This window comes from Chaetura pelagica, unplaced genomic scaffold (assembly GCF_000747805.2).
Source record: "Chaetura pelagica isolate M959 unplaced genomic scaffold, ChaPel_1.0 scaffold82, whole genome shotgun sequence".
Lineage (NCBI taxonomy): Eukaryota > Metazoa > Chordata > Aves > Apodiformes > Apodidae > Chaetura > Chaetura pelagica.
The window spans coordinates 7,273,190-7,301,012 of record NW_009952990.1 but is presented as its reverse complement, the minus strand read 5'-3'; the positions used below and the strand labels follow the sequence as shown (position 1 = coordinate 7,301,012).

General features: G+C 38.4%; 1 protein-coding gene across 1 annotated transcript in view; it reads right to left on the bottom strand.

Moving 5' to 3' along the window:
• The window catches only part of MOCOS (molybdenum cofactor sulfurase), a 193,375-nt gene that overhangs the window by 129,196 nt on the left and 36,356 nt on the right, over positions 1 to 27,823 (bottom strand). Inside the window, exon 4 of the mRNA XM_009996536.1 lies at positions 4,384 to 5,025. Within this exon, the coding sequence (XP_009994838.1) occupies positions 4,384 to 5,025 (642 nt within the window). The remainder of the gene's footprint in view (positions 1 to 4,383; positions 5,026 to 27,823) is intronic.

Below are 27,823 nucleotides of genomic sequence, written 5' to 3'. Positions count from 1 at the left end.
TCCACCTTCTTACAGTTACTCAGAAAGCAAAAAATACCCTTTTTCTTTATTTTTCCAAAACTCTTGTTTTGAAAAAACGTTGTAAAATTTGTCAGAATTAAATTCTATCAGCTAAACGAAAGGACTTTGTCCACCTTTCAGACAGGGACAGCAGTTGTATGAAAGAGAGTCCTACATGGTTCTGCTCACTGGCCTCTCATCTGTGCAGGATGCGGTGGCACCAAGAGGTAAGGGGAAGGAAGGGACTTGCCCATCCTCTTGTTGCCTGTTCAGGCTTTTAAGTTCCTGTCAGTGGCTGCAGTAAGTCTGTCAGATGCAGAAGGCAGCCTCATGGTGGAAACACCCACCAGAAATTACAAGAACACTCCTGTCACTTTCCAAGTATCTCATCTGAAAGTCATCACTGTTGTTTGAAAGGATGTTTGCTCAGGAATTTTATGGATGTGGAAATTCCCCCATCAGTGATCCTGTTTGGAGATCTCTAAATATCACAAAAACATGGAAGCAGCAAAACAGGGTGATACTTAAGCCCACTTGCTACATCAAAGTAATCATGGGCAGATGGATAGAACCTGTAAGTGTGGAAGTCAGTGGGCATACACTAGCATACAAGGTGAGCATGTGCATTAAGTATTGTGCTCTTATACACATTGTCCAGTCCTTAGGTGATTTCTCAGCACTATGAAGATTTCTGTGGAATAAATCAGCACCTATCACTATATTTTTTCTTTCTGTGCTGACAGAAACATGCAATAATGCTAATGAGATAACTTCAAGACCAGCTTTTTGCCAAGGAATTCTCAGGCTGCTCCGTATCCACCACTGAGGTTCACAATTTTGTCTCCAGCTCCAGCTTTTGGGATCCTAGTGATAGCTTCCATCCCTATCTTTCTGTATTCATTATTATTCACTCCTTCCCTCTTTTCCCCTCCACAAGCACAAACTCAGCATGCAACTGAGGATCCACATGGTGTTACTATACACAAACCTACACAAGCATGCAGAGTTGTCCAGGTGATCTCTAGCGTAGTTCTCCAGCACCGTACATGGGTGTGCCTTAATTGAAGACATTTCCTGCAGAACTTACAGGACTGAACCTTTTGTCTGCAGGTCATATATATCAACCCAGATGTATCACCTCAAAATAAAAACCTGCAGCATCAAGAATAAAGAAATCTGCTTTGGTTAAGTACAATGCACCAGAGACTACAGAAATGTGGATGCTGCTTTGGAGCTGTCAAATCATTCAAGCAGCAGAGGCAAGAGCCATTAAAACTCATCAGGGACAAAGTCATGCCACCTGGATTTCCAAAGCTTTTGAAAATGCATTTCGAAATGAAAAACAAACAGTTATTTCACTAGATGTTTCACTCTGGTAGACTAAGATGCAGATACCCAATTTACAGATAACAGCTTCTTTTCTCTTAGTCATAAATTCCAGGATCATCAGATTCTGAATAGCACTCCCAGATACAAAAGAAAAATAGGACAGATGATGAATACTTTATCTCTGAATTCTTGCTATACATAATCATATTATTTTATTATCTCATGCTGTGCAGAAAAAAACCCACAGGAAATGAGGATAGATTTGTGAACGATAATAATAATTTGTCAAGCTGTTTGATACAAGGGTGAAAATACAATAAACATGATTTTAAAAGTTGAGATAGGAAGACTGGCTACTGCCATGAAATGGAAAATGTGGAACTGATTAAAGCTTATTAAAGTAAAGTAAAAGAGTGTGCAATAGAATAATTTATATAGCAAAAACAACAAAATAAAATTACAAGAAACAGTTGCAATGGTGCAGCAAAAGCTGTATTCGTTAAGACAAAAGGTGACTATTTTGACAGTTCTGGGAAAGAAAGATGAATAAACACTCTCATCATACATTTCCACTCAAGTTTCACCTTGACTTAGAAAAAGCCATTTCCTTAGTACACTGCACTTTGATTATGTGTGGATGGGAAATACCTTCTGCTAAGGGTATTCAGATATACATATTCTAATCTACTTTTCCAATGACATTTTTTAGAGTTCAAATTTTCTTATGAATTACCACACAAAATGACATGTTTCAGTGTATTCAATCCCTATGTAGGTTTTCGACTGTAAACAAGCTTTTTTTTTTCTTTTTTTTTTTTAATTTAAAGAAATCAACCTTTGAAATCACAAAAGAGAGAACGCAGATGGATCTTGGTAGAGCTGCACAGAAGTACAGAGGCTGGAAAGAACCCCTGAGGATATCCAGTCCAGCCTCTTGCCAAAAGCATATCCAGCTGGAGCAGGTTACTCAGGGCTTCTCCAGTTGGGCATGGATACTTCGAAAGATGGAGGCTGCTTACTGCAATTTGGCAGAGATAAAACCTGGCTGGAGTTGCTGTTTATATGAAAAAGAAAAATATTACCTAGGTGTCTCAGTCACTTGTAAAGAAATGGAAATGTGGTCCACAGGTAAGGCAATCATACTAGTTTTGGCCATGTTTGGCAGTTCATTTAAAGTGTAGCAGTTGTGTTCCTAACTGCTCTAGCTAAACCTGTATTTTTAAATATTAGGTTTTCAAATAATAAATAAAGGATTAGATGAGGACATATGTAAGTATTTACCTATTTACAATGACTCGGACTGTCTGCGTGACACTTTGGGGTCTTACAGAAAGTAGTATCACATGCCTGGGTATCCAGCTGTCAGATTTGATTATTTGAGTTAGTTTCCCTGATACTAAGATTAGACACTCTGTAGCCAGCCTGTCTGAAAAATTAGATTGGATAAATTCCTTTGTTTATTACTCTGCAGTAGAAAAAGGTTAAAGCAGGCCTTTCTGATCCAGTAAAAAAAGCCCTTGAAAGCAGTGGCAGCCTCCAGTACCTGAAAGGCTCATAATTAGTCAACCTCTGAAAACTCCTGAAAGAGATACCAGAGATAGAACTCCCCTCAAGGCCCCCACATAACTTTCTCCTTTTAATTAAAAAACATATAAAAGCAGAACTGAGATCTAAAATGCGTTTCTGATATTTTTATCTGCTATGCAATCTCAGGAGTCATGTCAATTACCTCTAGAAAAGCTACTCAGAAATTAGAGCCTGCCCAGGTCAAATTAAAACAAGATTTCTCCTTGCCTTGCAGGTGATGCAGGAGCACCCTAGGATCCCATTATTTTTATACTCTTTCATCCTGACTTCCAGCGAGTGCTGCACTTCAAAGCCTTTCTGGTTTGAATAAAACAGTAGCAGAGGTCAGAACACCAATGTTTCCCTGTTATTTTCATTTCTAAATTAGAAGATTACTTGGATGTTCACTGTACTAATTTTCCGTTCAGAAATAATGCATGGCCTCATACAGCAAAGGAGCCAGGCTAATGCAGCCAGCCTCTGCATTTAACAACCTAGAACCAACATGCCACAGCAACACTCAGAGCACACACCTAAAAGAGGTGCACTCATATGAAGCATTGTTACACATTGCTACATGTACAGTGAAAGCTCAGAATTTACATCATGGGAGGTGCAGGACTTTGTGCTGCTAATTACACATCTGTAGCCTAATGAAAGGCATGAATGGCTTTTAAAAAATAATTTACTCTTTGCACCTCTAGCCTCTCCCAATGACTATAATTTAATATTAAATGCTGTTGACAAGTATTTACTTTGTGTAGATGTACTGGATGCAAGACAGGTATTTACTGCATTTATGTAAGATGTTGCTGGCACAGGCAGAGAGAACAAGCATTGCTAAGAGTGGTATTTCGGTGTGCTAAGGGACTAGGGAAGCTTATCCCTTGCCCAGCATTTCCTTATGCGTGAATGTTTGTCCTCTTAGGTGTTCTCTATTTTCTGTAGGAGAGATTCACAGCTTCTCCAGAACCTCACTCAGGGAATAAGAGCACTACAAATATTTGTCCTAAGTAACTTATCTTACTGAATGTGTTATTCTGATAAAGCTTCTATTGAGAGTAAAGCATGCCACCTTTCCAGTGAAGTACATGGACCATCCTTTCCAATTTATCTGTGGGTCATTGTGCTGTGGGATCAGCCTTGTCCTGGTTACTCCAGGTGCTGAGCTTCAAAAATGAAATCAGGGTTTCACTGAAGTACCTTAAATATAAATTTAAAATGCATGGACCGACCTTTATGTCACTGAATGAAACCTTATAATTTTACTAGTTGTGACAAACTAGATCAAATATTTAAGAATATGTTCTTTAGATAAGGAAAAAAAAAAAAAGAATACTAAGAAGAAAAGAGTTAAGACATGAAATACCTATCCAACTGCATAAACAAGGACGAGTGTCACAGCCCACTGCATGCACCAACCCTAAGACATTTGTCTGACGCCAACAGTATCAGCAAAACCCCCTCTTTTGTTAAACAAAGCCTTACCTTTCTGCTATAGATTTCTTTGGGAAATAAAAATTCTCTTCTGCAAGGTAGGCAGCTGCAGTTCCACCTCCAAAATAGGTTTTCCTCAAGAAGGGGGCAATCCGGTTGTTTACCAGTAGTGCTCCTAAACCAGTTGGGAATCCAAAGATTTTATAGAATGAGATGGAGATGAAGTCAGCTTGGTGAACTCCCAAGTCTAATGGAGAACTGCTCACATACGAAGCTGCATCTAGTAGAACAAACCACTTCCCTGGTATTTTGACGGGACAAAGTTTTCCAGATTTTATGTCCTGTATCCATGAAAGGGGATACTTGGTACCAGAAAAATTGCTCTGAGCTGGATAAGAGAACAGATGAGGTGTTGTACAGTTTTGTTCTTCAGCTGATAACCTGTTTTCTTCTGATAACAAGATTTCTTTTGGTTTTATTGGAATAGATAAGACATTCATTGAGGCAGTTATCCCCCTCATGCCCACCACAGATGTATGGCTGTCAGTTAGGTAACAGAATCGACTGCTGGGTTGCTTTGTGCCTTCAGGTATCCAAGGGAATGCTTCTGCTACTAGTTTAAGTGCAGCTGTGCATCCAGATGTGAAAATGACGGTGTAATCTTCAGCAGTAGTGTTAAAGTGTTGCAATATTCTGAAAAAAGTAAAAAACAAAAGAGGTTATTTTATGATCTTTATATTTTATTGCTGTGTGATTTATTTTGTTTCTTTTCAGCATGAATTCTACTCTGACACCTGATATGAATAGAATTACACAGGTTTTGCCAAACAGTACAATAAACTTAAAGTGCAAGCCAAATCATTTTGCCCACAAGAGACTCCAGTGCTGCAGTGGATGTTTCTGGGTTTTAAGGATAGAAGCCAATTCTGCCTGGCTCTGAATAAAGTGGCAAGTCTGGTCCCTCAGTAGGATCAGAATTAAGCCTGCATATGATTAAAGTTATACTGTCCTTGACAGAGACCAGTTTGATCTGCAAACTATTATGGGGGTTAGTTTATAAAGTTTTTGAAGCAGACAGAACATTTTTCAATTAAAAAAAAACAATAATCCACTTAAATACTGGGCATCCCAATTAAGGGTCACAGGATTCAACATGTAAATTTTAGCATTCAGATTTGTTGTAGCCATTGACTGTGGCACTCCAGTTGTGTGATGCATCCCACCACATTTCTGTGATAGCCCCTATGTCACAGTTTTCCTGGTGTATCATGGCTTCAAGCTCCTGTTTGTTGCTCATACTGCTTGCATTGGTATAGATGCACTTCAGATGAGCTAATGATTCCAATATCTTTTTTCCATTCTCTGTAGCCTGCAAAGACAGCCTAATCCAGAAGCAACTTAATGTGTTCCAACGAGCCAGACTACGAAAACTTATGCAAGCCTGTCTCTTGAGACACGTCAACGCTATGCACTCAATGCCTGGACAGGATTTTGTTGGCTCTGAACTACCTTTTGTCAACACCATCTAATGCACCTTTTGGGACCCATGCCAGCTGGTACAGTTTATAGAGTTTTGCAGTCTGAAATATGAGTCTTTTCAGAGGCTGAGGATCAGCTTCAATTCAGTCCCTTTTCTTACCTTTTTCACCTGATGAACTTCCTTTGAACTAACTTTTAGAAATCTCTACTAATATTAACAGCAAAAGTAACAACCATCTAAGACACACCAGCTTCAGTGCATGGAGCAGAGCAAACAAAATTGAACAAGAGCATAAATGTGGCTGCTCAGCAGTGCTGTCTGGTTTTCAAGAAAGGTAAGATGTAACAGGGTTTCTTAGTGTGCCTTTCCTGCTGCAGAATGTTTCTGTGAGCAACACAACGTATCAGTGCCCTCCAAGCAGCTGGCACTCTGACCTGTGGAATTCCATGATACAGATCAGCATTTGGAAAGCCTGTGTACTCTCAATGTGAGAATTCCCAATGTGTATCATTAGAAGTTTGTGGTTTTTATATAGCAGGAGATTTCCTTACTAGAACAGGCAGAAACTGAAGACCCAGTTGCATTTAAGTGTAAGTTATACAAAAGGTTATGTGACAAATCCAAGCTAAAATTTCCTGAATCATATGGCAGCAGAGAGAAATGTGTTTAGTTTTATGTGTCCAGTCTGAAACAAAAATGGTACACCTAACACTGGAAAAGAAACAATTGCAGTGACTTTGATGATTACGATTAAAAAACACCCTGCAAAGTTCCACTGAAATAATATTATTTAGTAATGGGGTGCTGTTGCACAACCATGAATATCAGAGGCAGTGAGCACTTTTATGAAACATTTTCACAACTTTGCAAAACAATAAATATTATTTTGGTGTGTTTAAGCTCACTAATAGTAACAGCTCCATGCTTAATAAAACCCATGCACATTGGTAATATTTATTTAGTTTTAAATAATTCATATTTAGAAACAGCTACGCAGTTCTGAAATAAAATCCATGACATAACACCAATGCATTTATCTATTCAGTTCAGTACCAGAAACTGATGTGGAAAAAATCAGGCTCTAGGGTAAAATTTTCTAAAGTGCCCAAAATAATTAAAAACATTTTTTAAAGGTATTTAAGTTCCTAAAGCTATAGACCTCAATAGAAAATATGTTCTTTTGTGAATGTCAATAGGTACCTACTAGCATTTTTGGTCTCAAATTCAGACATATTTTGGCTGAGGCATTTCTAACGTTTAAAAAGAAAAATAAAAACATGAAGCAATATGTTAAGAGTTAAGGGAATTTCTTTCTCCAGAAGAGCCGTCAGCACCTCAGAATAAGGCTTATAAAATGAATACCACAAAGTCTTGAACTAGAGCAGCACTGCGATGATAAAATCAGAGTACCCAGGGATAGAAAACTGCAATACATCTGAATGATGACTGCAGCCCACAGTGCATCCTCTGTTTTGACATTAATATTGGGAAGCATTGGCTATTACATATGGAATTCCTAGCTCTTGTCTTCATGTAAGACATAACCCATTACAGTGAAATGCAGTTCACCTTTATTATACTCCTAGAAGATTTATAGGCCTATATAAGGTTGTCATTGGCAGCAGGACTAAAGACTTGTGGTAGAAAACTGATAGCTTGATCTACTATAGCTCACAGTTGTAAACAGCAGTGGTATTTTATAGTATTACAAATTTCCACTTTTCAAAGGACTCTGGAATAAATGACTAAGAGGATAATTTTTTCATTAAACATACTGATACAGTTGTGCCATCATGGGCAAGACAGTAGAAGAGCTGAGAACCTTCACCCAGTAGCTTGCTTTCAGGCTGGAAGGTGGGGGAGGAAGCCATACACTCCATCTTTGAAGAACATCAAAGATCCACCAGATCAGCCACCTCTTCTCCCCCTCCTCTCACTTCTCCAAGAGCACACAGACCACAACACAAGGAGGTAAATAACGAATGGACAAGAAGCCAGTCCAGGGAGAAGCTACTGAAAATGCCCTCACTTGATCAAACTTCCCTGTGCACACTTACATTCTGAGACCTCTCTGTTAGCTGGTATTCAATCCTTTTAAAAAGTTGCCAAGAGAGCTTTGTAACTTCATGAATGAAGCTGAGCCAAAATGCCTTACTACTCTGAAGTAAATGCTAGCAGGGAAAGTCAACTAATTTTCAACGAAGCTTGGTGTCTCATTTAATATATTTAATACACACATAATCAATAATGGGCTTTATATTTAATGATATATATGATATATATATGATATATATAATCAAGTAATATATTTTGAGGAAATAGCCATATTATCTCACTCACATAATCCAACAACCTGAATTAATAGATTAGGTAGAACTAGACACTCCACATTGCCACTCGCAGCTTTGCAGAAGGTAAAGGCTACTGATTTGTTCAGCTACCTGAGGTACAAAGTGTCAACTGAAGTTAGACCAAAGGGATGTCCTCCACAGCTGCTGCCTGGCTGCCATTTCTTCATGCAAGAAACCCCATGTTCCTCCTCGCCACCACCTCTTCGATTGTGCCTCTCAGCAGCAGCTCTCCAACAAAGGTACATATGTTTATACTATACCATGTCCATTACAGTCTCCCAACATTCAATTGATTTACACGGCTTTTCTTCCATGCTTCTAGGCTTTAAATACCTCTTGGTTTCTCCACTCTCTCAAATTTACCATTTTCCAAACACCTATAAAAAGCTGAACAGCCAATCATATTGCTAGGTTTGGGTCCTCCCACACTTTAATTCCACTTGGTGCAAACATTTTAATTTCTACTTGGCAAGATCAAAATATGGGCAAGGAGTCTGTGATTTTCATGTTTTCTATCTGTATTCAAGTTTTTATTTAGATTGCTATCCTGGCTGAGACAGAATCATAAGCCAGCCAGTCAAGGCAGCTGACCCAAGCTGACTAGCAGGTGTCATGCTCATTATAAAGGAGGATGTGTGATGAAGGGGGTCAGTTCTGTTTTTTGGGGCTCCTCCCTCTTGGCCTGCTGCTCCCTCTGCTACACCTGCGAAACAGGCTGAGTATAAGTTTATATACTTTATGTTGGTGTTTGTATTAGCTTTCTTATTTCATTAAATCTGTTTATATTTCAACCCAAGGGGCTTCTCTCCTCTTCCTGATTCCCCTTCTTGGCTGGGGAGGGGTCGTTGGGTGGGAAAGCAAACTGCTCTGGTTTAGCCTTGGTTGGGAATCAGGTGAAGACAATTGTATCTGAGCTTTCATAAATACTGTCAGTACAATGCTCTTCTAGCCAGTAGCTGATGTAGCTAAAAAAAGACTCTTTGTAAAACTTTAAGAATTTCCCTTGTAGGAAGGTATTCAATTTGAAAACAGAAGCAGTTACCTATTCAACAGCACAAGTTTAATTAGCACTTTTTAGAGGCTACTTTTCAGCTGCACATTTACATATAAAAATTATTTCTTACTATGAATTTTTTTCTATTCTTACAGTACTTAGATGCACAAATCCAGTTTGGACTTGCACTGAGAGATGTTTAGGTTGAGCATCACCATCACACTATTTTCTGTTCTATAGAAAACCTAAAAAGATGTAACATACTGCTGTTTAAGTAATATGTTTTGTATGAATGGCAATTAAAAAAATATAAAAAAATACTGCTGAGTCAAATACAATATGTTATTTTGACTTTTCTTGTTGTTAGAGGGTAATGCTTTTCATACCTGGTGTTTTAATCCTTTCCACATACAAGTGCAAGTAAGAATGGTAGACAGTGTCTGCATCTAGAACATGTCTGGGTAAGAGCATTTTACTCTTCCTCATTTATTAAGTGTCACCTCCAGCTATCAAAGCAGTCAATTGAAAAACTCCCATCAACTTCAGTGAGGGATCTTCAGGTCTTGTAAACTGATGTGGCTGTTCCAGACACCAGGTCCTGCACCCTGCCCTTAGGCTTAACTTAATATGCAACAGTAGTTCTTCTGCACACAATTTTAGCTGTGTAGATGGGGGGGGGGGAAGGAAGAGAAGATGTAGGTATCCTTATTTAAGACAATGCAGAAGGATACTGTGTAGAAGCACATGCTGTTTAACACACAACTCATATTTTTCTTAATGTGTCTTACTGACAGAAGTGACAACTTAGCTTAACTATGTGTGTAAAGGGAATGCTGTGGATTAAGAAACTAAAAAGACAAGCCTTCGGAGTAGAAAATGTTTTTACAAAAGAAGATATAAAGTCTATTCAATCCAGTATGTCACAGCATGGTATTATATTCTTGTTGTCAAATCCCAATCTAAACAAAAGCAAACTCCAATCTATGATTGTTTATAAGAATCAAATGTATTTAGGCAGGAAAAAAATCCACCAAGTCTGTCTTCCGCCAGCAAAACATTAATTTACTGAAAAAAACCCTTGTACAAATGTTGAGGCTTTTTTCTCTTAAAGCAGTGTTTTCAACAGGAATCTAAGCCATATCTTCTCTGTGACCTGTGCAGCTAACCCAGCAGAGGTCTAGCAAATTGGAGGATTTGCCTATGTATTAATAACTGCATAAAGAAGAGCACTAGGATAAATCTTTACCATTCTGTTCCAAAGTTTGCCCAGCCCTCTTTTCTGTTACTTCTCTCATACTGACAATGCAAAAATTTGAACCTCTTGGAACATAGGGTAACTGTGAGATAGGCACATGCTGCTCTATTATTTTCAGTGGTTATATCCACATAAACTTGTTTTCTGACCATTCTACTCGGAAGGCACACATTCGGCTTTCACAAGTGATTAGGTTCTCACCCATTTACACTAATGCCATGTAGACAAGCACTGGAATCAGCTCCCTGAACATATGAAATTAATGATTAGCTAGAATGCACCTCATAAGCTCCACTTGGCCTAAGTAGGTGATAAAAAAGTCCCTCCCTTTCTATCGGAAAGCATTATTTTCTTTAGGCATTCATGGTCGGCCATCTGAATTGAAGAATTATAGCAATTACATTTATTCTCCTAAGTACTGCCCAATTCACTGGAGACACATGGTGGAACTACCTTTTTGCTTATAAAGGTCAAAGTTGGTCTTCACCAAATAAACTCCCTCTTTAATTTTGCAAAGCAGGAACCACAGCAGAATGCCTGGAGTTTCTATAGCACAACATCTTCAGAAGAGCAGGAGCTCTTGAATGGCTACAAAATGAATTCCTATAGGAAAAAATGCTTTGACGAACAAAGCTTATGAGAAGCACACATGCGGACCGAAAGGTGTTGACCCTCATTATGAAGTGCACATCCAGAAGGCATTCAGTGTCACACTGGGCATACTGACAGAGCAAACTAAAATTTAGGGTGGTATTATGGTACCACATATAGCCAGAAGAGCAAAACTGTGGGAAGGAATTATGAAAATCATAAAATCTGACACTGCAGGCTACCTGTTGGTAGAACAGTTTGTTCTAACACACAAATATAACTCCTCTCAGTGAGAGAAGTCTATAACTCCTATAACTTTCTAGATGTGGCAGAACCCCCTGGGTAACTCTTTCCTTTGAAATTAAATAGTTATTTTTCTGTGTAGAGAGGGGAGATCAATAGCTACATTATTTTAAAACCACTTTGTGGCTATTTTTTGTGAGTGAGATCAGCCAGTTTCATTTACTCTGGTGTTTTAACAACTGCCAACTATTTGTAACAAAATATATAATTAGGACAAAAATTAATGCAAATTTGTATAATCTATTCTTCAAATAAGAATTCAACACCTGTTATACAAGTCTATCAGGAAGAAATTAAAAAAAATAACCCATATTTTAGACCACCATGTAATGAAGACTAGTGAGAACTAGGAAGCAAGCAGCTCATGAACAAACCATTCCAAGCTGTATTTGCACAAATTGCCAAATAGAAAACTACAAATGAATCTGAGTTGCTTTGTAAATCATTCATGGATTAAAATTCAAAGTATTTTTGCAGAAAATCTTAGGAGTCACCACAAAAAAGCTAAATTAATAGCCTAAGACATAGGAAGGTTTTGTACATGGACTAGCATAGCACCTCAGTTGCTGTCTAGGGCAACTGCAGAATGAGATGGCCTCATCACAGCATTTTTTTCACAAGATACACCAAACAACTAAGGTCATTGTATTTTCCCTTTCCAAACTCCTCTTACCTAGCACAGATCATAAGATGTAGGCATACCCTGAGCAGAAACAAAGAATGCATCAAGACTGACATATTTGCAAGACTACACATAATCTAACATTGCTTCCAGAGCTTTTTAAACATTATTCTTGGTTTAACTGTTTTTTAATGAAATTTGTTTCTAGATCAGCTTTGGCCTTTAAACTGTGTACTTCTGTGATCTCTCCAGCTATGGTGGATTTTTTTGGTAAGGGTTTTGCAACAAGTTAAAAAAAAAGAAAGCAAATTTTCTTCTGAAACAGTAGGTCATATACTGCATACACTGCCACCCTCGTCAGTCTCTTTTCCCTGTTGGTGCTAGACAATGGATGTGTGTCAGTAAACTGTTTACGACCCATTTACAAAATGGATTTGCCAAAATTTTTTTTAAAAAATAAAATAAAATAAAAGTAAGCTTTTAATAACTCAATAAGGTGACTTATTTGCATGTTTCCTGGTATTTTTGATTGTAAAGTGCAAGTAACTAAGCATAGCTTCAAAAGCATAACCCAGCATTTCTCACACTGTCCATCAACAGTTAGCCTTATTGTGTGGTGCCTCATTCAAACACAGACATATGGTCATGGGTTACTGAGTCTTCCGTTACTTATTTAGTCTTTGCATCTTTACTTTGAGGTGGTGTTGGCTGGGAGTAAGGTAGGATTGAGAGGCAGTAGGAGAGAAGCTGTGTAGATGAGTCTGTGCAACTTTCCATGTACAGGGGGTAACAGGGATTATGGGTCTCTGTGTTAACTCCAAGCAAGTATATTCCTGAGCTGTGCTGGGGATCAAAGCACAGCAGCTGTGACAAGGTGTGCTGGTCCCCAATGCCCCACATGGCTAGAAATCTTCTCCTACCATTTTCTTTCTGGACTTGCATATCTGATAAACCTGAACTCAATCACTGTTAGTTATGGTTATCAGATAATGGATTAAACAGTGTCTATAGTCTGTGAAGAGTATAGCTGCTAGGCTCCTTGGTAGGATGCACCACTTGGCAGACATCTTCCAAATGCTGAGGAACCATCTGATGGTTCCTACTCCAATTTCTGCTCTGAAACAAAGCCTTGATCCTAACCTTGCAACATATCAAACAGAAACGAAGATAGCTATATCAGTGATCACATGTGTATTGCTTACTACTTAATATTAACCTGTTCCTCTGGAAAAACTGCAAAATACAAGGTGAAAGGAGACAGAGACAAAATGCTTTCACATCAAAATGAGTCAGCGACATAAAATGAACCCATAGCAGTAGTGAAGTACTCTGATCCCACATGTCCAGAAACTCAGAATTTCCACAGCCTGACTAAAAAAAATCATTACACCTGTAGCCAGAGCTTTCTTGCTCAATGGAAAAAAATGAAGGGATGATTTCTTGCATATAAAAGGTCTGTACAGTGAGTTCACATTTACTTGGGAAACACTGATGCCCTGAACCTACCTGAGAGGTACTCTGGTGCTTAATCAGGCATTAGATGATTTTGTGAATCTGGGCCTCAGTTACTATGGTGACAGGGATTATGGCAAATGCTCATACATAAATAGTCCTTATTTCATCAAGGGTATGCTTTTGTCTGGAAATGGCATTAGATGATGCTGTTTCTCTGAAACTACCTCAGTCTGCTTTCAAAATACAGAGGTCTTACATGAATCTATTCATGTCCTTCAGCAGCTTTTACTTTACATGGCATAGGTATCCCAGGCAAATTAGTCAAATCCTCAACAGCAGTTTGCACTTTCCCTTGCTCAGGTGACAATCCACAAGAGTGAAGTCCAGAAGACTGCTGGCCAGTGTTTATTTGCCATGTTTTTTATGTGGTATGATGGCCCACTTCAGCAGCATAGCTCTGATTTAGCTTTCTAGGAATCACATTGAAGCATTTCACACAAAACCACAAAAACCTCCTATCAGTATGAAGGGTAGTGACAATAATATGAAGAACAGAGACAGTAATCCTTGGCACTTGAGGTCTTGAAGCCTGCCAGACTCTCAAAGTTTGGTAGAACATTGGACTGTCTGATCACTTGTGAGTTAGAAATAATACAATACCATGAATATTAGTGAAATCATCCTGGTGGCCATAATTGCAGAAAGGTTTTCTGTTTGTTTGTTGAGCTGACCAAAGGATTCTCGGTGTCAGCGCACACTGCTCGCTCTGAACCACCTTCATGTTTTGGCTCTAACAGCCCCAAGATTTCCCAGAAATTATGAATGGATGCCTGCACATATGGGAAACATAATTTTTGCAAGTCAAGTCGTTCTTCATTCACTTTTAATCCTGACAACTGTGCTTTCAGTGCTCCTGGCAGCTCAGGGAGAAGCTGTTCTACACATGATGGATGCAACAAGGCATAAATGACTGTTGAGGGATACTCCTGGCTTGCCTTATAACAGAGCCTGGTTTCAATCTATGACAAACACATTAGGGAGTAAGGAACAACAAAAACATTTTTAGAAGCTCACAAGTGGCATTTTTAGAATCATAAAATGAAAGCAGCTTAGGGGAAGCTTAAAACAACTTCAAACCCATAGCATCACAAAACCTCCATATAAATGCTATCACTTTACTAACTGAACAGAAAATATAATTAATATCATGAACCAGACACTGCATGTGAGAGGAAGCTAAGGGAAATATGTTGTAGCTCATTGCAATCCTTCCCACATTGTCTGAGGATCATACTGTTCAAAACAAAATGGACATAGAAATAAAGTAAAGCTCTTTAAAGTGCCCCATCAGTTAATTCTGATATAAATTAAAACTGCTATTGATTAGAAAGTTCACCCCAGATGACGTATGTTAAGCGACCTTTCCTTTTTGCAATTTCTGCTGCCTAGCAGCAACAAACCTCATGAAATCAAAAGTAACTTTAGTTACTTTTTGAAGTATACTAACAACCATAACTTCCTATAATCCTTCCACAGTGCATCCTCATCTTGTAGAACTGCAAGGCAGAAAAAACAAGTTAAAAGTATAGTAGCTGCCTTGGATTTTTCTTTTTCTCACTATCTAGCTGCTAGAAGACAGAAACCTGATCCAGGAGGCCAGAAAAACCAGATGTGAGATGGTCGGTCTCATATGTGGGAAGAGATAACTATGTCCCATATATTCTGGGAAGCATTCTGAATAGCAAACACCATTGCTGTGAACCACTGCAAACTCAGTAAAGCAAATTACAATGGGTAAGGGGGGATACTTATGAAACTGTTTCTGACTTAGAAAAGCCACTTTTTCTTTGTGAAAGAAATTCAGGCCGGGAAAGATTCTCAAAATGAACAGAGGACCACTGACACCTGTAGGATATTGCCAAGCACAAGGTTACATGCTCTGCTCAGCTGGAACAAGGTGCTCAGGATCTTGTGGGAAGTGGCCCACAGATGACACCTTCAAAACAGTGATGAAGTTGACTTTTTAAGTTCAAGATTTTTTACAGAACAAAACCAGAAAATCAGGATGGCAAAACCTCATGATATTTGACCTCTTTGGAGGGTTATTTTAAATAGGATGATCTACAGTTAAGAACATTTGCAAACTTTCTGATTTCATCAAGCACCTTAAAAAAATAAAGCAAGCATGTTGCAGCTCACAACTGAAATATGCATTGTAGCTTTTCAGCACTGGAATTGACACCTACATGTGTCAAGCTTCAACAGCAGGATAACTGATTCTTCTTGATTACATGTAGATTCACAGAAATTACCAAACTCATACCTGGCTAACTTCACAGTACTGTCCATGCTCAGGCACCAACATATTTTTTTTTTTCTCATTACAAGATTTCTTATATTTTGTTTTTGTTGAGAGAAGGGGTTAATCTTCTTGTTATTACTGGTAAATTTGCAGTCATTGCAGCTGAACTAATAGTTGTGACAACACTGATGCAATTCCTATCTGTGTATGCACATGCAGGGGCGTGTGTGTTGCTACATACTCACAGTTGCCTAAAAGGAAGGCCTTTGCCCTTGATTAACTTTCAAAGAAAAAAATAATCTAGAATTTATTGCTGCTGGGATCCTGAAGTCCTGAAAGTGTATTAAAGCTAAAAAAAAGACTGGGTACATGCATGCATTACCTTGTACATTGATGAAACCCTTTTGGGAAAAATATAATTGAGTGAATAAATCTTACAGTAGACACGGATTTAACCTATAACCCTTTTGCATTAGTGAATCTAAGCATTCTACAAATTCATCAAAATTGGAAAGTTTTATTAATGGATGAAAAAAATATACTCCACAAAAACTACGAATCACAACAGCCCTGTGTTACTCTGCAACATCACAACAGGCTACCTCTTGTGAAAGTGATCTCTTCTCAAATACAAACCAGGTGGGATATGAGCAGTGGGATCTGATCAGAGATTTAGAGATCTACCAAAGCTTTTCTCCACAGCCGTGGGCTCAGATTCCAGCAGGATCAAGTCAGATTTCATACCCACTAGGCAGGAGAACAGAATTCCAAGACATTTACTTTACAAAGGTTTTTCAGATAAAATCTAATGGCTTTTCTGCTCTGTGTACTTTTGAACTCTACCTATCATGTTTTCAGGACTATTTATGAAGATTTGTCACACCTCTGATGCTTTGATATTAGCTTTGGTAACATCCAATATCAAGAGGAGCATAATGAAAAGTGCAGAATATATTTCATGAATATTTATTCAGAGTTCTGAAGACATTAATGATATGTATGTCTCTGCCCTTTGTACATTGCTTTTTGCAAACATCCCAGCAAATGTACAGTGAGTGTGAATGATTACAGAATGTTCTAGGAAAGTAAATATTGAACTTGTAAGTGCTATGTTCTAAAAGCTAAAGGCAGAAGCTTAACATATACCCCATGTCTCATCAAAGGGTTCAAATTCTGAATTACAAGATCTCAAAATGAATTGCTGGCAAGCATTCAATCCAACAAGGATTTCAGGAGAAATTTTTTGGTGAATAACAAATCATGCTGAAGAAAAAACTAATTTTTGTGGGCAAATTCCAGAATAAAAGACATTAAATTCCTAACAAAGAATAAAGAACTATGTTCTTTGCCCAGATTACTGTCACCAGCTCACTAGGAATATGGCAAGAAATGGACACCAAAAGGCAATTTTCTACAGAAGCCAAATTTAAAAGACAGTTAAATCCCAGGGGCATGTGTGAAAGTCCACCATAGTGCAGTACATATTTTTAGGTATTACAGATTCCAGTAAGTGTTTGTTCACTGTGATGGCAGCTGGAGATGAGTGCTCTGGTGTATCATTTCATACCTTGTTATCATCTGTCTAGACCATCTGGCTGCAACTCAACACTGCATGCCCCTAAAACAAAGGTAGATGCATGAATTGTCAAGAGATGCTACCAAACTAAGTTACCTATGACTATTAGCATGAATGTGAAACAGTAAGTGGTCCACTATAAGAAGCAGAAGGGCTCTTTCTAAATGCACTTTGCTTGTGATTCAAACACAATTACATGTGATGGGTAGAAGATATTTTATATTGTTGTTGCTTATTCACATTATAGATCTCTTGAGCTCTTCTTCACTATGCATGATTTCTACACAAGTTTTTGAAAAGGGCAGGAATTGCATACATAGATGCAAGCTTACCATTTAATTCTTATATTCTCCTGCCTTTTGAAACTCTGCCATTCCCCAGCATAACAATATTCTCATAGCAATATAAAATTAAAGGTATTTTGACAGCCTTTTACACAAAACCTTCAAGAAAGCAAATACTTTTACTTAGCCCAAACAAAAGGCAAAACGTTGCTTTACTGAGATTGGGCAGCCATCAATCAGGCTTTCATGCAAGATGTGTAGATGTTGCCCACGAAGCTCATCCCAGTACGTCTGGCACTACACATAGTGCTACAAGTCCGAGTGGCTCCGCATAGCTTTGGCCACTTTGCTTCTGGCACTCAGTTTTGCCTACTCATTAGAGAGCTGCTATCAGGCTCACCAGAAAAGGATTGGAACTGGGAATCAGCACTCAGTGATTCACACATGTCTCTTTCAAAATTGTTTACACCATTGCCCCTGTAGAAAGTCTGCTGAGACATCAGTATATCCTGGTTAGGCTCCTGCAGTTAAAGGCCGGAATCTAAGAGCCCTTAATTTGTTCCCCAAGTTTTTCTCCTCTGAAAGAACTTAGCAGTACTTTTGTTAATCTTTTCATTTTGACTAGCCCCAAAATCAATATAGTTATCCTTTCAACAATACAGTTTCCTCTCAGCAGACACCAGAAGCAGTGAGATTCACTTAGTGGACACATCTGTTCCAGCGTGTTGCACTTCCCAGGGAGCCTCCCTGGTCAGAGGGGTGTTTCTGCACGCTAGCAGGAGCGGGGCAATTTCTGTACGCTGTCGATACCTCCCTCTAAACCATTTAATCCTGCCTAAACAACCAACACCATTTCTATTGTATTCACTGTATATTTCAGTTAGAGGTCTGATTATATCAAGGTGTCACATTTTTTGTAGTAATCCAGACACAAGAGCTTAATAAAAGAATATGGAAGTTATAAAGGTCTGTTTATACTTATTGTTAAGGTGCTGCTTCAAATTTAAGTTGGGATGCACTACTGCTGATATCCCACCTTTGTACCCCATAAAGAACTTCATACAGCTCTCTGAATACCTCTCTGAAAGAAGAACACTCAGAATGGTTGCTTATAAAGGAGATTCTGATGCAGCATGTCAGTTTTTCATTTGACAGATGTTGGGCAGATTCTTGAATTCTCTGCATGCAGCTACTGATTTATTTGTTTCTTTACTTGAAACAGGAAGGTTACTGCTTCCACTGCTGTCGTCTTCCCCTACTCCCTCCCATTTGGCAGCTATTACAGAAAACTCCTGCAGAAACAGTTATCACTTCAAATCCTGTCTATTTTTCACTGGAAGCAGCAGATGTACCCATAACACTTCACTAAAGTTAGTAAGGAAGTGTTGACATATCTGCTACAAGATCAGTGCAGATTTATTGGGTGCTTAAGACAGCTCAGGAGAGTATTTAAGAATGTCTTTAACTCTCTGTGCTTACCCATTGTTTTGAATTTGCCTAATATTACATGCATACCTAAAAACCTTCTTGAACTGAGACATTACACAGTAAGCTACTCGCATTCATCCTCATTCTTCCTCAACCCCCACAAATTATGTAAATGTCTTAAATGTCATAAAAAAATCATAAGCAATTCAGTATTTATTCAATTTTGAGCCATACTGATTAATTTTATTTAACCACAGGTCAAGCAGCAAAATGGAAGTAGACTGTCACTCCTCTTTCTGCCAGCAGGCTGGCAGTTGAGGAGATGATGTTGAACAGACTTGTAATGGCTTTTGGCATGGCCTTTTTTGTTTCTTTCTTTGCATGAATGTTCTGTTTTGGAAGTCTCTGAGTAACATTTACAGGTGCCTAGATAAGAAAAGCAACTTTGTTTATAATATTCCTTCAATTTGCAGTGCAGATGTCTTCTGAGATCTCCAAGCCTACATGTTTCTTTAAATGTAATTTTCAGAGCTAATTTTTATTAAAATAATGCCCATTACCAACTTCTAATGAGATATTTATATTTCATATTATCAATAATACAAAATATTATAATTAACAGAATTGTTATTGCACAAGAAACTCTGCTCACTCACAGGATCTCATTGTGAGAGATGCTGTATGCACTAATTACAAACTAAATTCCTCAAAGGACTTCAGGATGGCTCTGATCACCTTCCAATTCCCAGGAAAGCCTGCATGTGTTGCAGAATCAGCACGGGTCTACAGCACAGCCTTCAAACAAGGCAAACTGCATCAAGCAGAATCAAAGAGAAATCTTGTTTTGCTTAGATACGTTTGTTTGTATGCACAGAGACAAAAAAGATCTTAAGCTAGGGAGAAGCACATGGAAATAAAAAGAAATTACTCCAGAGTATTTGTAAAGCTTTACAAGATCTGAAAAGCTATGCAAAGGAATGATTTCTGTGTGCTCCCCAGACAAAGCTAATTGACTGTCAATTTGAGAGGAACACTTACACTCTTGTGACATCCACTATATTCAGTGCATAAGACTTCATATGGACACATGGAGATCATTTGTGGTTTTATTTTCCTTACTGTTCTCATGAGGATTAAGCTTACTGTTATTCTTAGATATTGCTCAGCAACACTACAAAGGAAGAAAAAACCATACATCTGCCACAAAGCTGCATTCCTTTATGATCAACCAAGGTACTATTATTTCACTCTGAATGAGAAACCAGAGGTTTGCTTTTAAGTCATGATTCACAGGTGCTAAAAGTGTTTATTTATTTTGTACAATAACTCAATTGTACCTAATTGAGTACCTAATTAGCATTTGTACCTAATATATTGAATAACAACTGAAGAAGCAGGGAATCCAAAAACTTAGGATATTTTTTTTCTCACCCTACATACCTCTTTTTCCCTTTTGCTTTTGCAGAATATGTGGTAACTGATGCTCAGAAACCCAGGTCTGAAAAACACAGGCATTACAATATACTTGCACATATTCTGTTGCTCTTGCACACACACTGTTATCTACAGTAATCAAGGTACACTGCACTCTGATCCTTTACTATTCTTAGAAAGCTACAATCCACAGTCCTTACACAGCCTAAAGTCTGCACAGGTGCTAACATTTAGGTGCTAATGCTACTAAGCATCATATGCCAGATTCTGCTAATTGACTCTCCTGCTAGCAATTCCACTAAATTTGTGCCAAATAAAGACTGCTAAAATAAAAAGTTGTCAAGTGTGAGCATTTATTTTTCTTAGGTTTTATCCCAAACAAATTACCAGTATTGTTTTGTGTCAAACATCAAAAGAAGTGTGGCCAGCAGGGTGAGGGAGATCATTCTCCCTCTCTGCTCTCGTGAGACCCCACCTGGAGTACTGTGTACAGCTCTGCAGCCCTCAGCACAGAAAAGACATGGAGCTGTTGAAGGGGTCCAGAGAAGGGCCAGGAAGATGATCAAAGGCCTGGAGCACCTCTGCCATGAAGACGGGCTGAGGGAGTTGGGGCTGTTCAGCCTGGAGAAGAGAAGGATGCAGGGAGACCGAATAGCAGCCTTCCAGTACCTGAAGGCTCCCACAGAAAAGCTGGGGAGGGGCTTTTCACCAAAGAGGGTAGTAATAGGACAAGGGGTAATGGTTTTTAACTGAAAGAGGGGAGATTTAGGTTAGACATCAGGAAGAAGTTCTTCACCATGAAGGTAGGAAGGCACCGGAAGAGGCTGCTCAGGGAAGTTGTGGAAGCCCCTTGTCTGGAGGTGTTTAAAAAAAATCAACCCATCAACCAATCAATAACTGCTTTTAATCCATCTGAGCTTCAACTAAAGTATATTTCCACAACTTACTATAATGTTCCAAGGCATGCCCGCTTCTATCAGTCCACAAGGGCAAAGTTTCTAATATAACATCTCTTCCTTAGTATGATCTTCTCTGCCTTTGGCATGACTACCTTGTCCCACGCCCCACTGTTCCAAATTCTACTGCAAGAAACAGCTTCCTTCTTCAGCAATTTGACCAACTTGCTGCCACCAAGTAGCTCTCCCCCATCTCGATTGAATCAAAAGAACATGTTGTTCTCAAGGCTCATTGGGGTCTTGTTACTTAATGTTTCTTTCTCACTGCCAAGGTTTTGACACATGACTCTGTGCTACAAACCTCACCACTTCCTCATGCATTTTCAAATGGTTCTATTTCTGTTCTAGAAAAACCTTGTAGTAAACATCAATTAATGGAATATCCACTTACGCATACTTGATTACAAATGTCCCTTGCTGCATTCCACCTCTGCCACTCCCCAGAATAAATATTTTTTCAGCAGGTGGGACAGTGGCACTGTTCCTTTTCTTTTTGATCTCTCTTGTTTACTGGGTGTACTCTGCTCCCTCGAACATCTATGCCCACCTGTGGTCCCTGCCCTTAAACCTACATGATAATTTTTTTCTGGAAAAAGTCGACCTTCCCCAGACACCACCTAACACACCAATTACCTCAGTATGCATCAGGTATTTTATGAACTATCACAACACAAATAAAAAGAGAGTATGGTAAACATTTGTACCCTAAATGTTTGAATGCAAACCAAAAAGCACATAAAATGTGAAGATTTTGGATGCCTGATTTGGTAGCACCCCTGAAATTCAGGCTCAAGTAACATACCTCTATCACCTACTAATGTTGATAACAGCTTAAAACATTTAACTGTTTTTTAATAAATATTTTAAACTGATTTTACTTTGATAATTTTATTGACATGATTCACCCAAGAAATCACATAGAGAACATGTGAAAATGTAGATCTCCTCTCTTCAAATGACTACATTAAGCCTGGTTCTGTCAGCAGTAGAATCTGAAATGTTTCAGAATCAGCATGATGCTCAAGAGATACTTATTAGTACCTACAAAAGAAAATACAACTTTTTTTATGTGAAAGCTACCCAGAGACCTACAATTTTAAACCATGAAACTTACCTACCTCATCTAGTTTTTGTTCTCAACATCAGAAAGCAAGAAAGTATACTAGTGGACACCACCAGATACTATTAAGATAAATTATTATAAAAGAATTCAACGTTAATAAAACAAGAGTAACTGACCAAAAAGCACACATACCCACACAAAAGGAAAAGGTTCAGTAAAGAAGCTTCATTTTGAGACTACAGCATAGTGGTTTCAAATGACGTATTATTTTCTTTGGAACTAACAACTAATTAACTAAGGTAAGACCTTCAGAGGAGAAAAAAGCTTTCTAATGATAAATTATTGTAATATAAAAGTAACCAGATTAAAAGAATATTCCATTAAAAGAGATACTTCTTTCTGGTAAGACAAAAATGTCATCAGAAGATACATTCTGCAGTACACAAAAAACACATCTTCCAGGAAGCCTCTGAAATGCTAAGGTATTATTTCTAGATGCCAAATGTAATTAAACTACAACAACTTGAAGTGCAGTCTAAGCTGTATTAATCAATAATGCATCAACTCCATGCTCAAAATAGCAAGTCACTGTTACCAGGGATTAGCAGGTATCACATCTGAGAAAAAGTAAGAAGAACATTTACAAATAAAAACTATATGATGGACCACATTCCACAGCCTTTACACATTCCAGAGTCAGGCAAATCCTGTACAAGAGTGAGCACCTTGTTGCTGAGTGAGGCCAAGGTAGTCTTGCCAAAAGTACGTAGTTAACCAGCTGCTACCACCAGAAGCTTGGTTAGCTCTATAAAGTTTCCCTAATCAACTAACATTCCTTTTCAGACAAAGATATCAATTTACAAAGGGGAATATGGGGAAGCAGGATGCCCTAGCAGCCAAGAAGGCAAGCAGTGTCCTGGGCTGGATTACTAGAAGCACAGCCCATCATCCTGCCTCCTCTATGCCATCATTAGAACACATCAGGAGTACTGCAGTTTTGGGACACCCACACAGGCAGGATCATCCAGCTAGTTCAGTGGAGAGACATCAAAGTGGAGCAAGTGCTCCACAGGGAGAGGCTTTCAGACTGTGGAAGTAACGGCTTTGGGGGGATCTAATAGCAGCCTCCCACTACCTGTCAGGAGGTCATCAAGAAGACAGGGCCAGGCTCTTCACAGTGGTACGGCAGGAAGATCTTTGGCTGTCTTGTTTTGAAAGAAGAAATAGAGCAAAAACACCTCCCAGAGCAGACACTACTTTCCTTTTTGCAAGTGTGCAAACTCGTTTGGTATCTGCCATACAACAGAAAAGTAAAAAAGGTTGTCTTAAACAATTAAGAACCTGAAGTCTGGCTACTAACTCCAACTGGATTTGCTACTGTCTGTTTTTCAAAGCTGACTGATAGTGCAAGGATGCAAGACAATTTCAATATTTAGAAAAAGACAGGTTATATTCTTGACATCCACTTACACTTACGACTGTTAGATTATTATGAAGAAGGCACAATAATGCACAGCAGAAGAAGAGATAATTTTGCTCACAGTTCATATCAGCAAAGAGCATAATAATTAATTTGGCTCATGTAAGGGGAGCAGTTCTTGTGGACAAAGAGCTGGAGTAACTTAGAAGATCCTGAAGTCCCTGGCATCATGCGTGTGGCTAAACTACTTGTCTAAAAATATTTAGGTTGCCAGAACATAAAACAAATCATAAATGAAAAACAAAAACCAAAGACCTCCATGCTGCTCTACTTTGTGTTTGTGCAATCAAAAAATAAAGCCTGCTTGAAAGAAATATATCTACTCTGAATAGCAGCTAAACATAGGCCTAGTTTTAAATGTGGGCTTATGCCTCACAAGAGCAGAAGCTTGCAATTTTAACTGATGCTTCTATGCTATTCCAGATAGCAAGAGATAAAAGGAATTATTTTCTGGAGTGGACACTTGACACCATTTACCAGAGGGAAGTTTAAGCAGGCTAACAGGAGCTCATTAAAATTTGCCTGTATTTGTGTGGGCCTTTCTGACATCTACCACTGGAGCTACCTGCAATCCTACAGGAGAAAAGAGAAGGCAGCAAAAAGGTCAGTGGACATGGTATTCCACTGGTGCCTTCCAAAACAAAGGATTTAAAATAATAATTCACTTTCTGTCAACCTCCTTCCCTTCTGGTGGCTTCACCTCTGTCTGTCAAGTACAAAATCCAAGGGAAAGGGTTCAAAATAAAGTTTTCTATAGTATGAGGTTTTTGTGTGAGTTTATCTCTCTTTTTTCAGTCAGTCCCTCAGTGGAAATAATTGTTTTGAACTAATAAAACAATGAAGAATATCTCATACCAATCTATATTTTGCACAGCAGATTTTTAACGTATTTTTTTCCCCAGTTTCCCAGATTTCATTGTATCACCTTTATGTATAAGTATTAAATTAATGCTTGTAAAAATTTGGGTCATGGTAATTTTGCATGTGCAAGATGAGGACTTCTGGTAGCAAATGAATTTTTAAATACAGACCATTAAATATTTGCAGGAGCCAGAAGGGCTCGTCACTTCATGTAGTTTGAGGATGGATTAGAAGTTCCCATCCTACTCAGTCTCTGATATACAATTTTCATGGTTTTTAACCCTGCTTCAGGGCAAAACCAAAAGTTTTGACTGCACTTTGTGTGGGTTTTGAGACAGCTTATCAGCAGGCACGACTGACTGAATTGGCTTATTGCTGCTCAAACAGAAAATGCACTTGACTGATCTGAACTCCTAGTATAATTCAAAAATTTCCTGGCTAATTATGCTTTTGCAAATGTAGAAAATGTGCATGATGAGTTCTAAAGACATTAATTTGCAGTTTTATTCCACTGATAGCTCATTGATTAGGGAAATCTTTTACACATAAAAAATACCACTAAAAAAACCCTCTGTATCTGCATGCAGGAGAAGGTCCTATAAGAAATATTGTGTGTTCTTTTAATATAACTAAGAGGGAAGCAGCCCAGGAAAAAGCAACCTATATTAAGGAAAAAATTACAAGAGATGGCACATGAAAAGATCTTTTTGTAAAAATGTCTACAGCAAACACCATATATTGTTAATCTCCAAGTCACCTCCAGTTTATAGCTCAGATTGTTGTACATTCACTAGGAAAATGCACTTTGATCAATGAATCTACTTTTATTTAAAGTATTCATCCAATCAAGTATTCACATGTTTAAATATATCAGATTTTAGACTTGTAAATGCTATCTAAGTGCAGCATCATTATAGATGGAAATCATGTGGCTTCAATCCTCAAGGCAAGCACAGGTTGTTGGAAATAACCCCCACTGAAAGCAGGCACAATTGAGGATGTGGCTTTAGTTTGCACAGGTAAGCAAGAGGCAGAGGGATTTTTCAAACATTCCTGTTGTGAGGATGTTTTATGAAATGTTCACATTAGCAGAGTAAGCTGTGTCTTCTGAGTTTCAAGACAGCTTGACTCGAAGACAGTTTGGCTATACACATTTTTACATTATTAATATATTATTTACCTTTCTTGTCATGGTGTCAAATTTTCTACACTTACAGAGACATCTTGACATGGCAACAAAGTCCAAAACACTAAAAACCTCCTTTGATTTCACCTTGAGGTGGAGCAGGGTAAAGGACTAAATATTCCTCCAAAGGCTTTGGGAGCTGGACTTGCTGGGAGATTCAGGAACATAGGATCTCACAGAGAAGTTCAGCACAGAGAAGCAATATGTCTTTCTTTAGCAACTTTGGCTGTGTAGTGGTTATCACGGACATGTGCTTATTTAAAAAAGTGGTATCAATGCAACCAAAAGGTTGCAATAACAACAATACGCATTGAATACTAACATGTTAAAAGTTTAACATTACAAAATGCCATTCCACTGTATTCTGCTGCAGCTTACCTTTAATCAACACCTCTACTTACCCATGTTTAACTAATTGGTAGTCATATTCAGATATGTCAGCAAGAAATATGATTACTTGAAAGAAAGCACATTTGTATAACATTAAATCAACAGTTAATTAATGTAGCAAATAACCACCACATTTTCATTCTAATCATGTAATCATTCTAAGTGTATTAGTTAAAGCAACAGACAATTTTATTACACAGATATATCTCTGTTTTGATTATGTTGTTAAACCATGACTGTACAGCTGCCTGTTTCATGTATTAGAATATTCAACTGTCTAATATAATGTTCTTCCACCTGTTTGGGTTATGTTTTTCATTTGGTTGAGCTTTAAGATGTACTGGAAATTTCATGAACACTAGCTGATAAAGGAAGAGAACAAGACATATTGATGGAAGACAGAGTAATGCAGTACCACAGCATGCTCATGCATAATACAGACAGCCATTTATTTCCCTCAAGTAATAATAAGGAGTTTCTTAAAAATGCTAAGATGTGTTATTGTGCCTGTAGAGCTGGTTTTAGCCCATGTATATATAGCCAAAAGAGTCCTGCAAAACTTCCACAGCAACCAAACAGGCCAAACCATTATGAGTCCCAGACACTATTGGGAATGGGCATCTACTCCCAAAGAACAAGATACAGACTTGCCTCTTTGTGGTACTGAAGATTACTGAGACTCACTGGTAAATGAGTAAAGCCTGGTAAACCTCTTTTACTTGTCCAGAACACCAAGACTGTCTAAACTCACATCAAAACATCTCCAGTTCTCCAAGTTGCTCAGAACTGCCTACTACCCACTCCCTACCCAGAGGCATATACCATTCCCCTGCTACTCAGCAGTGGCATTACCCACAACACAGGATAGCATCCACACTCTCAAGCAAGAAAGAAAATACAAATCTAAATTTCAGCCTGCCCAGGCTGCCAAAGCAATGGAGCCATGGAAGGAAATGTTCCAAATGAGCACAAAAGTACCTTTCACATCACAGTGATGCTTCCATTTCTTTGGTACTATCTGGAACTCTAGCCCTAGAAGCATCAGCAAGGCAATCAGGAGTTAAACAAATTACAAGAGGCCTTCCTAACACAAGGTCTTACAAAACTAGAGTAAGACATAGTTAAACCCATCATTACAAACCAAGTGCTTGAGCAGGATACATTTTCTCTTCAACGTCTGTTTACCAACTATTCCTGACTTCGCTCATTAGAAGCTTTTTGTAAAGCAATTGCTGCATGCTTTGTATAAACAAGTTCCTGTCAATGGCAAAAATTCTCTTCACCAGTTTATAAAATCTTTGACTGTTCTTTACTTATGGTGTTAAGCCACCACACTGCCTCTAAACTTCTAAAAAGAATAGAATCAGCTAGCTAAGTGAAAAACAGCCGGGTTTTATGACCTTGCCTGTGGACATATTGCTGTGTTAACATGGGGTGACCACCATGTGTACAAAAAGAAGAACCCAGAACATTTCCCCTG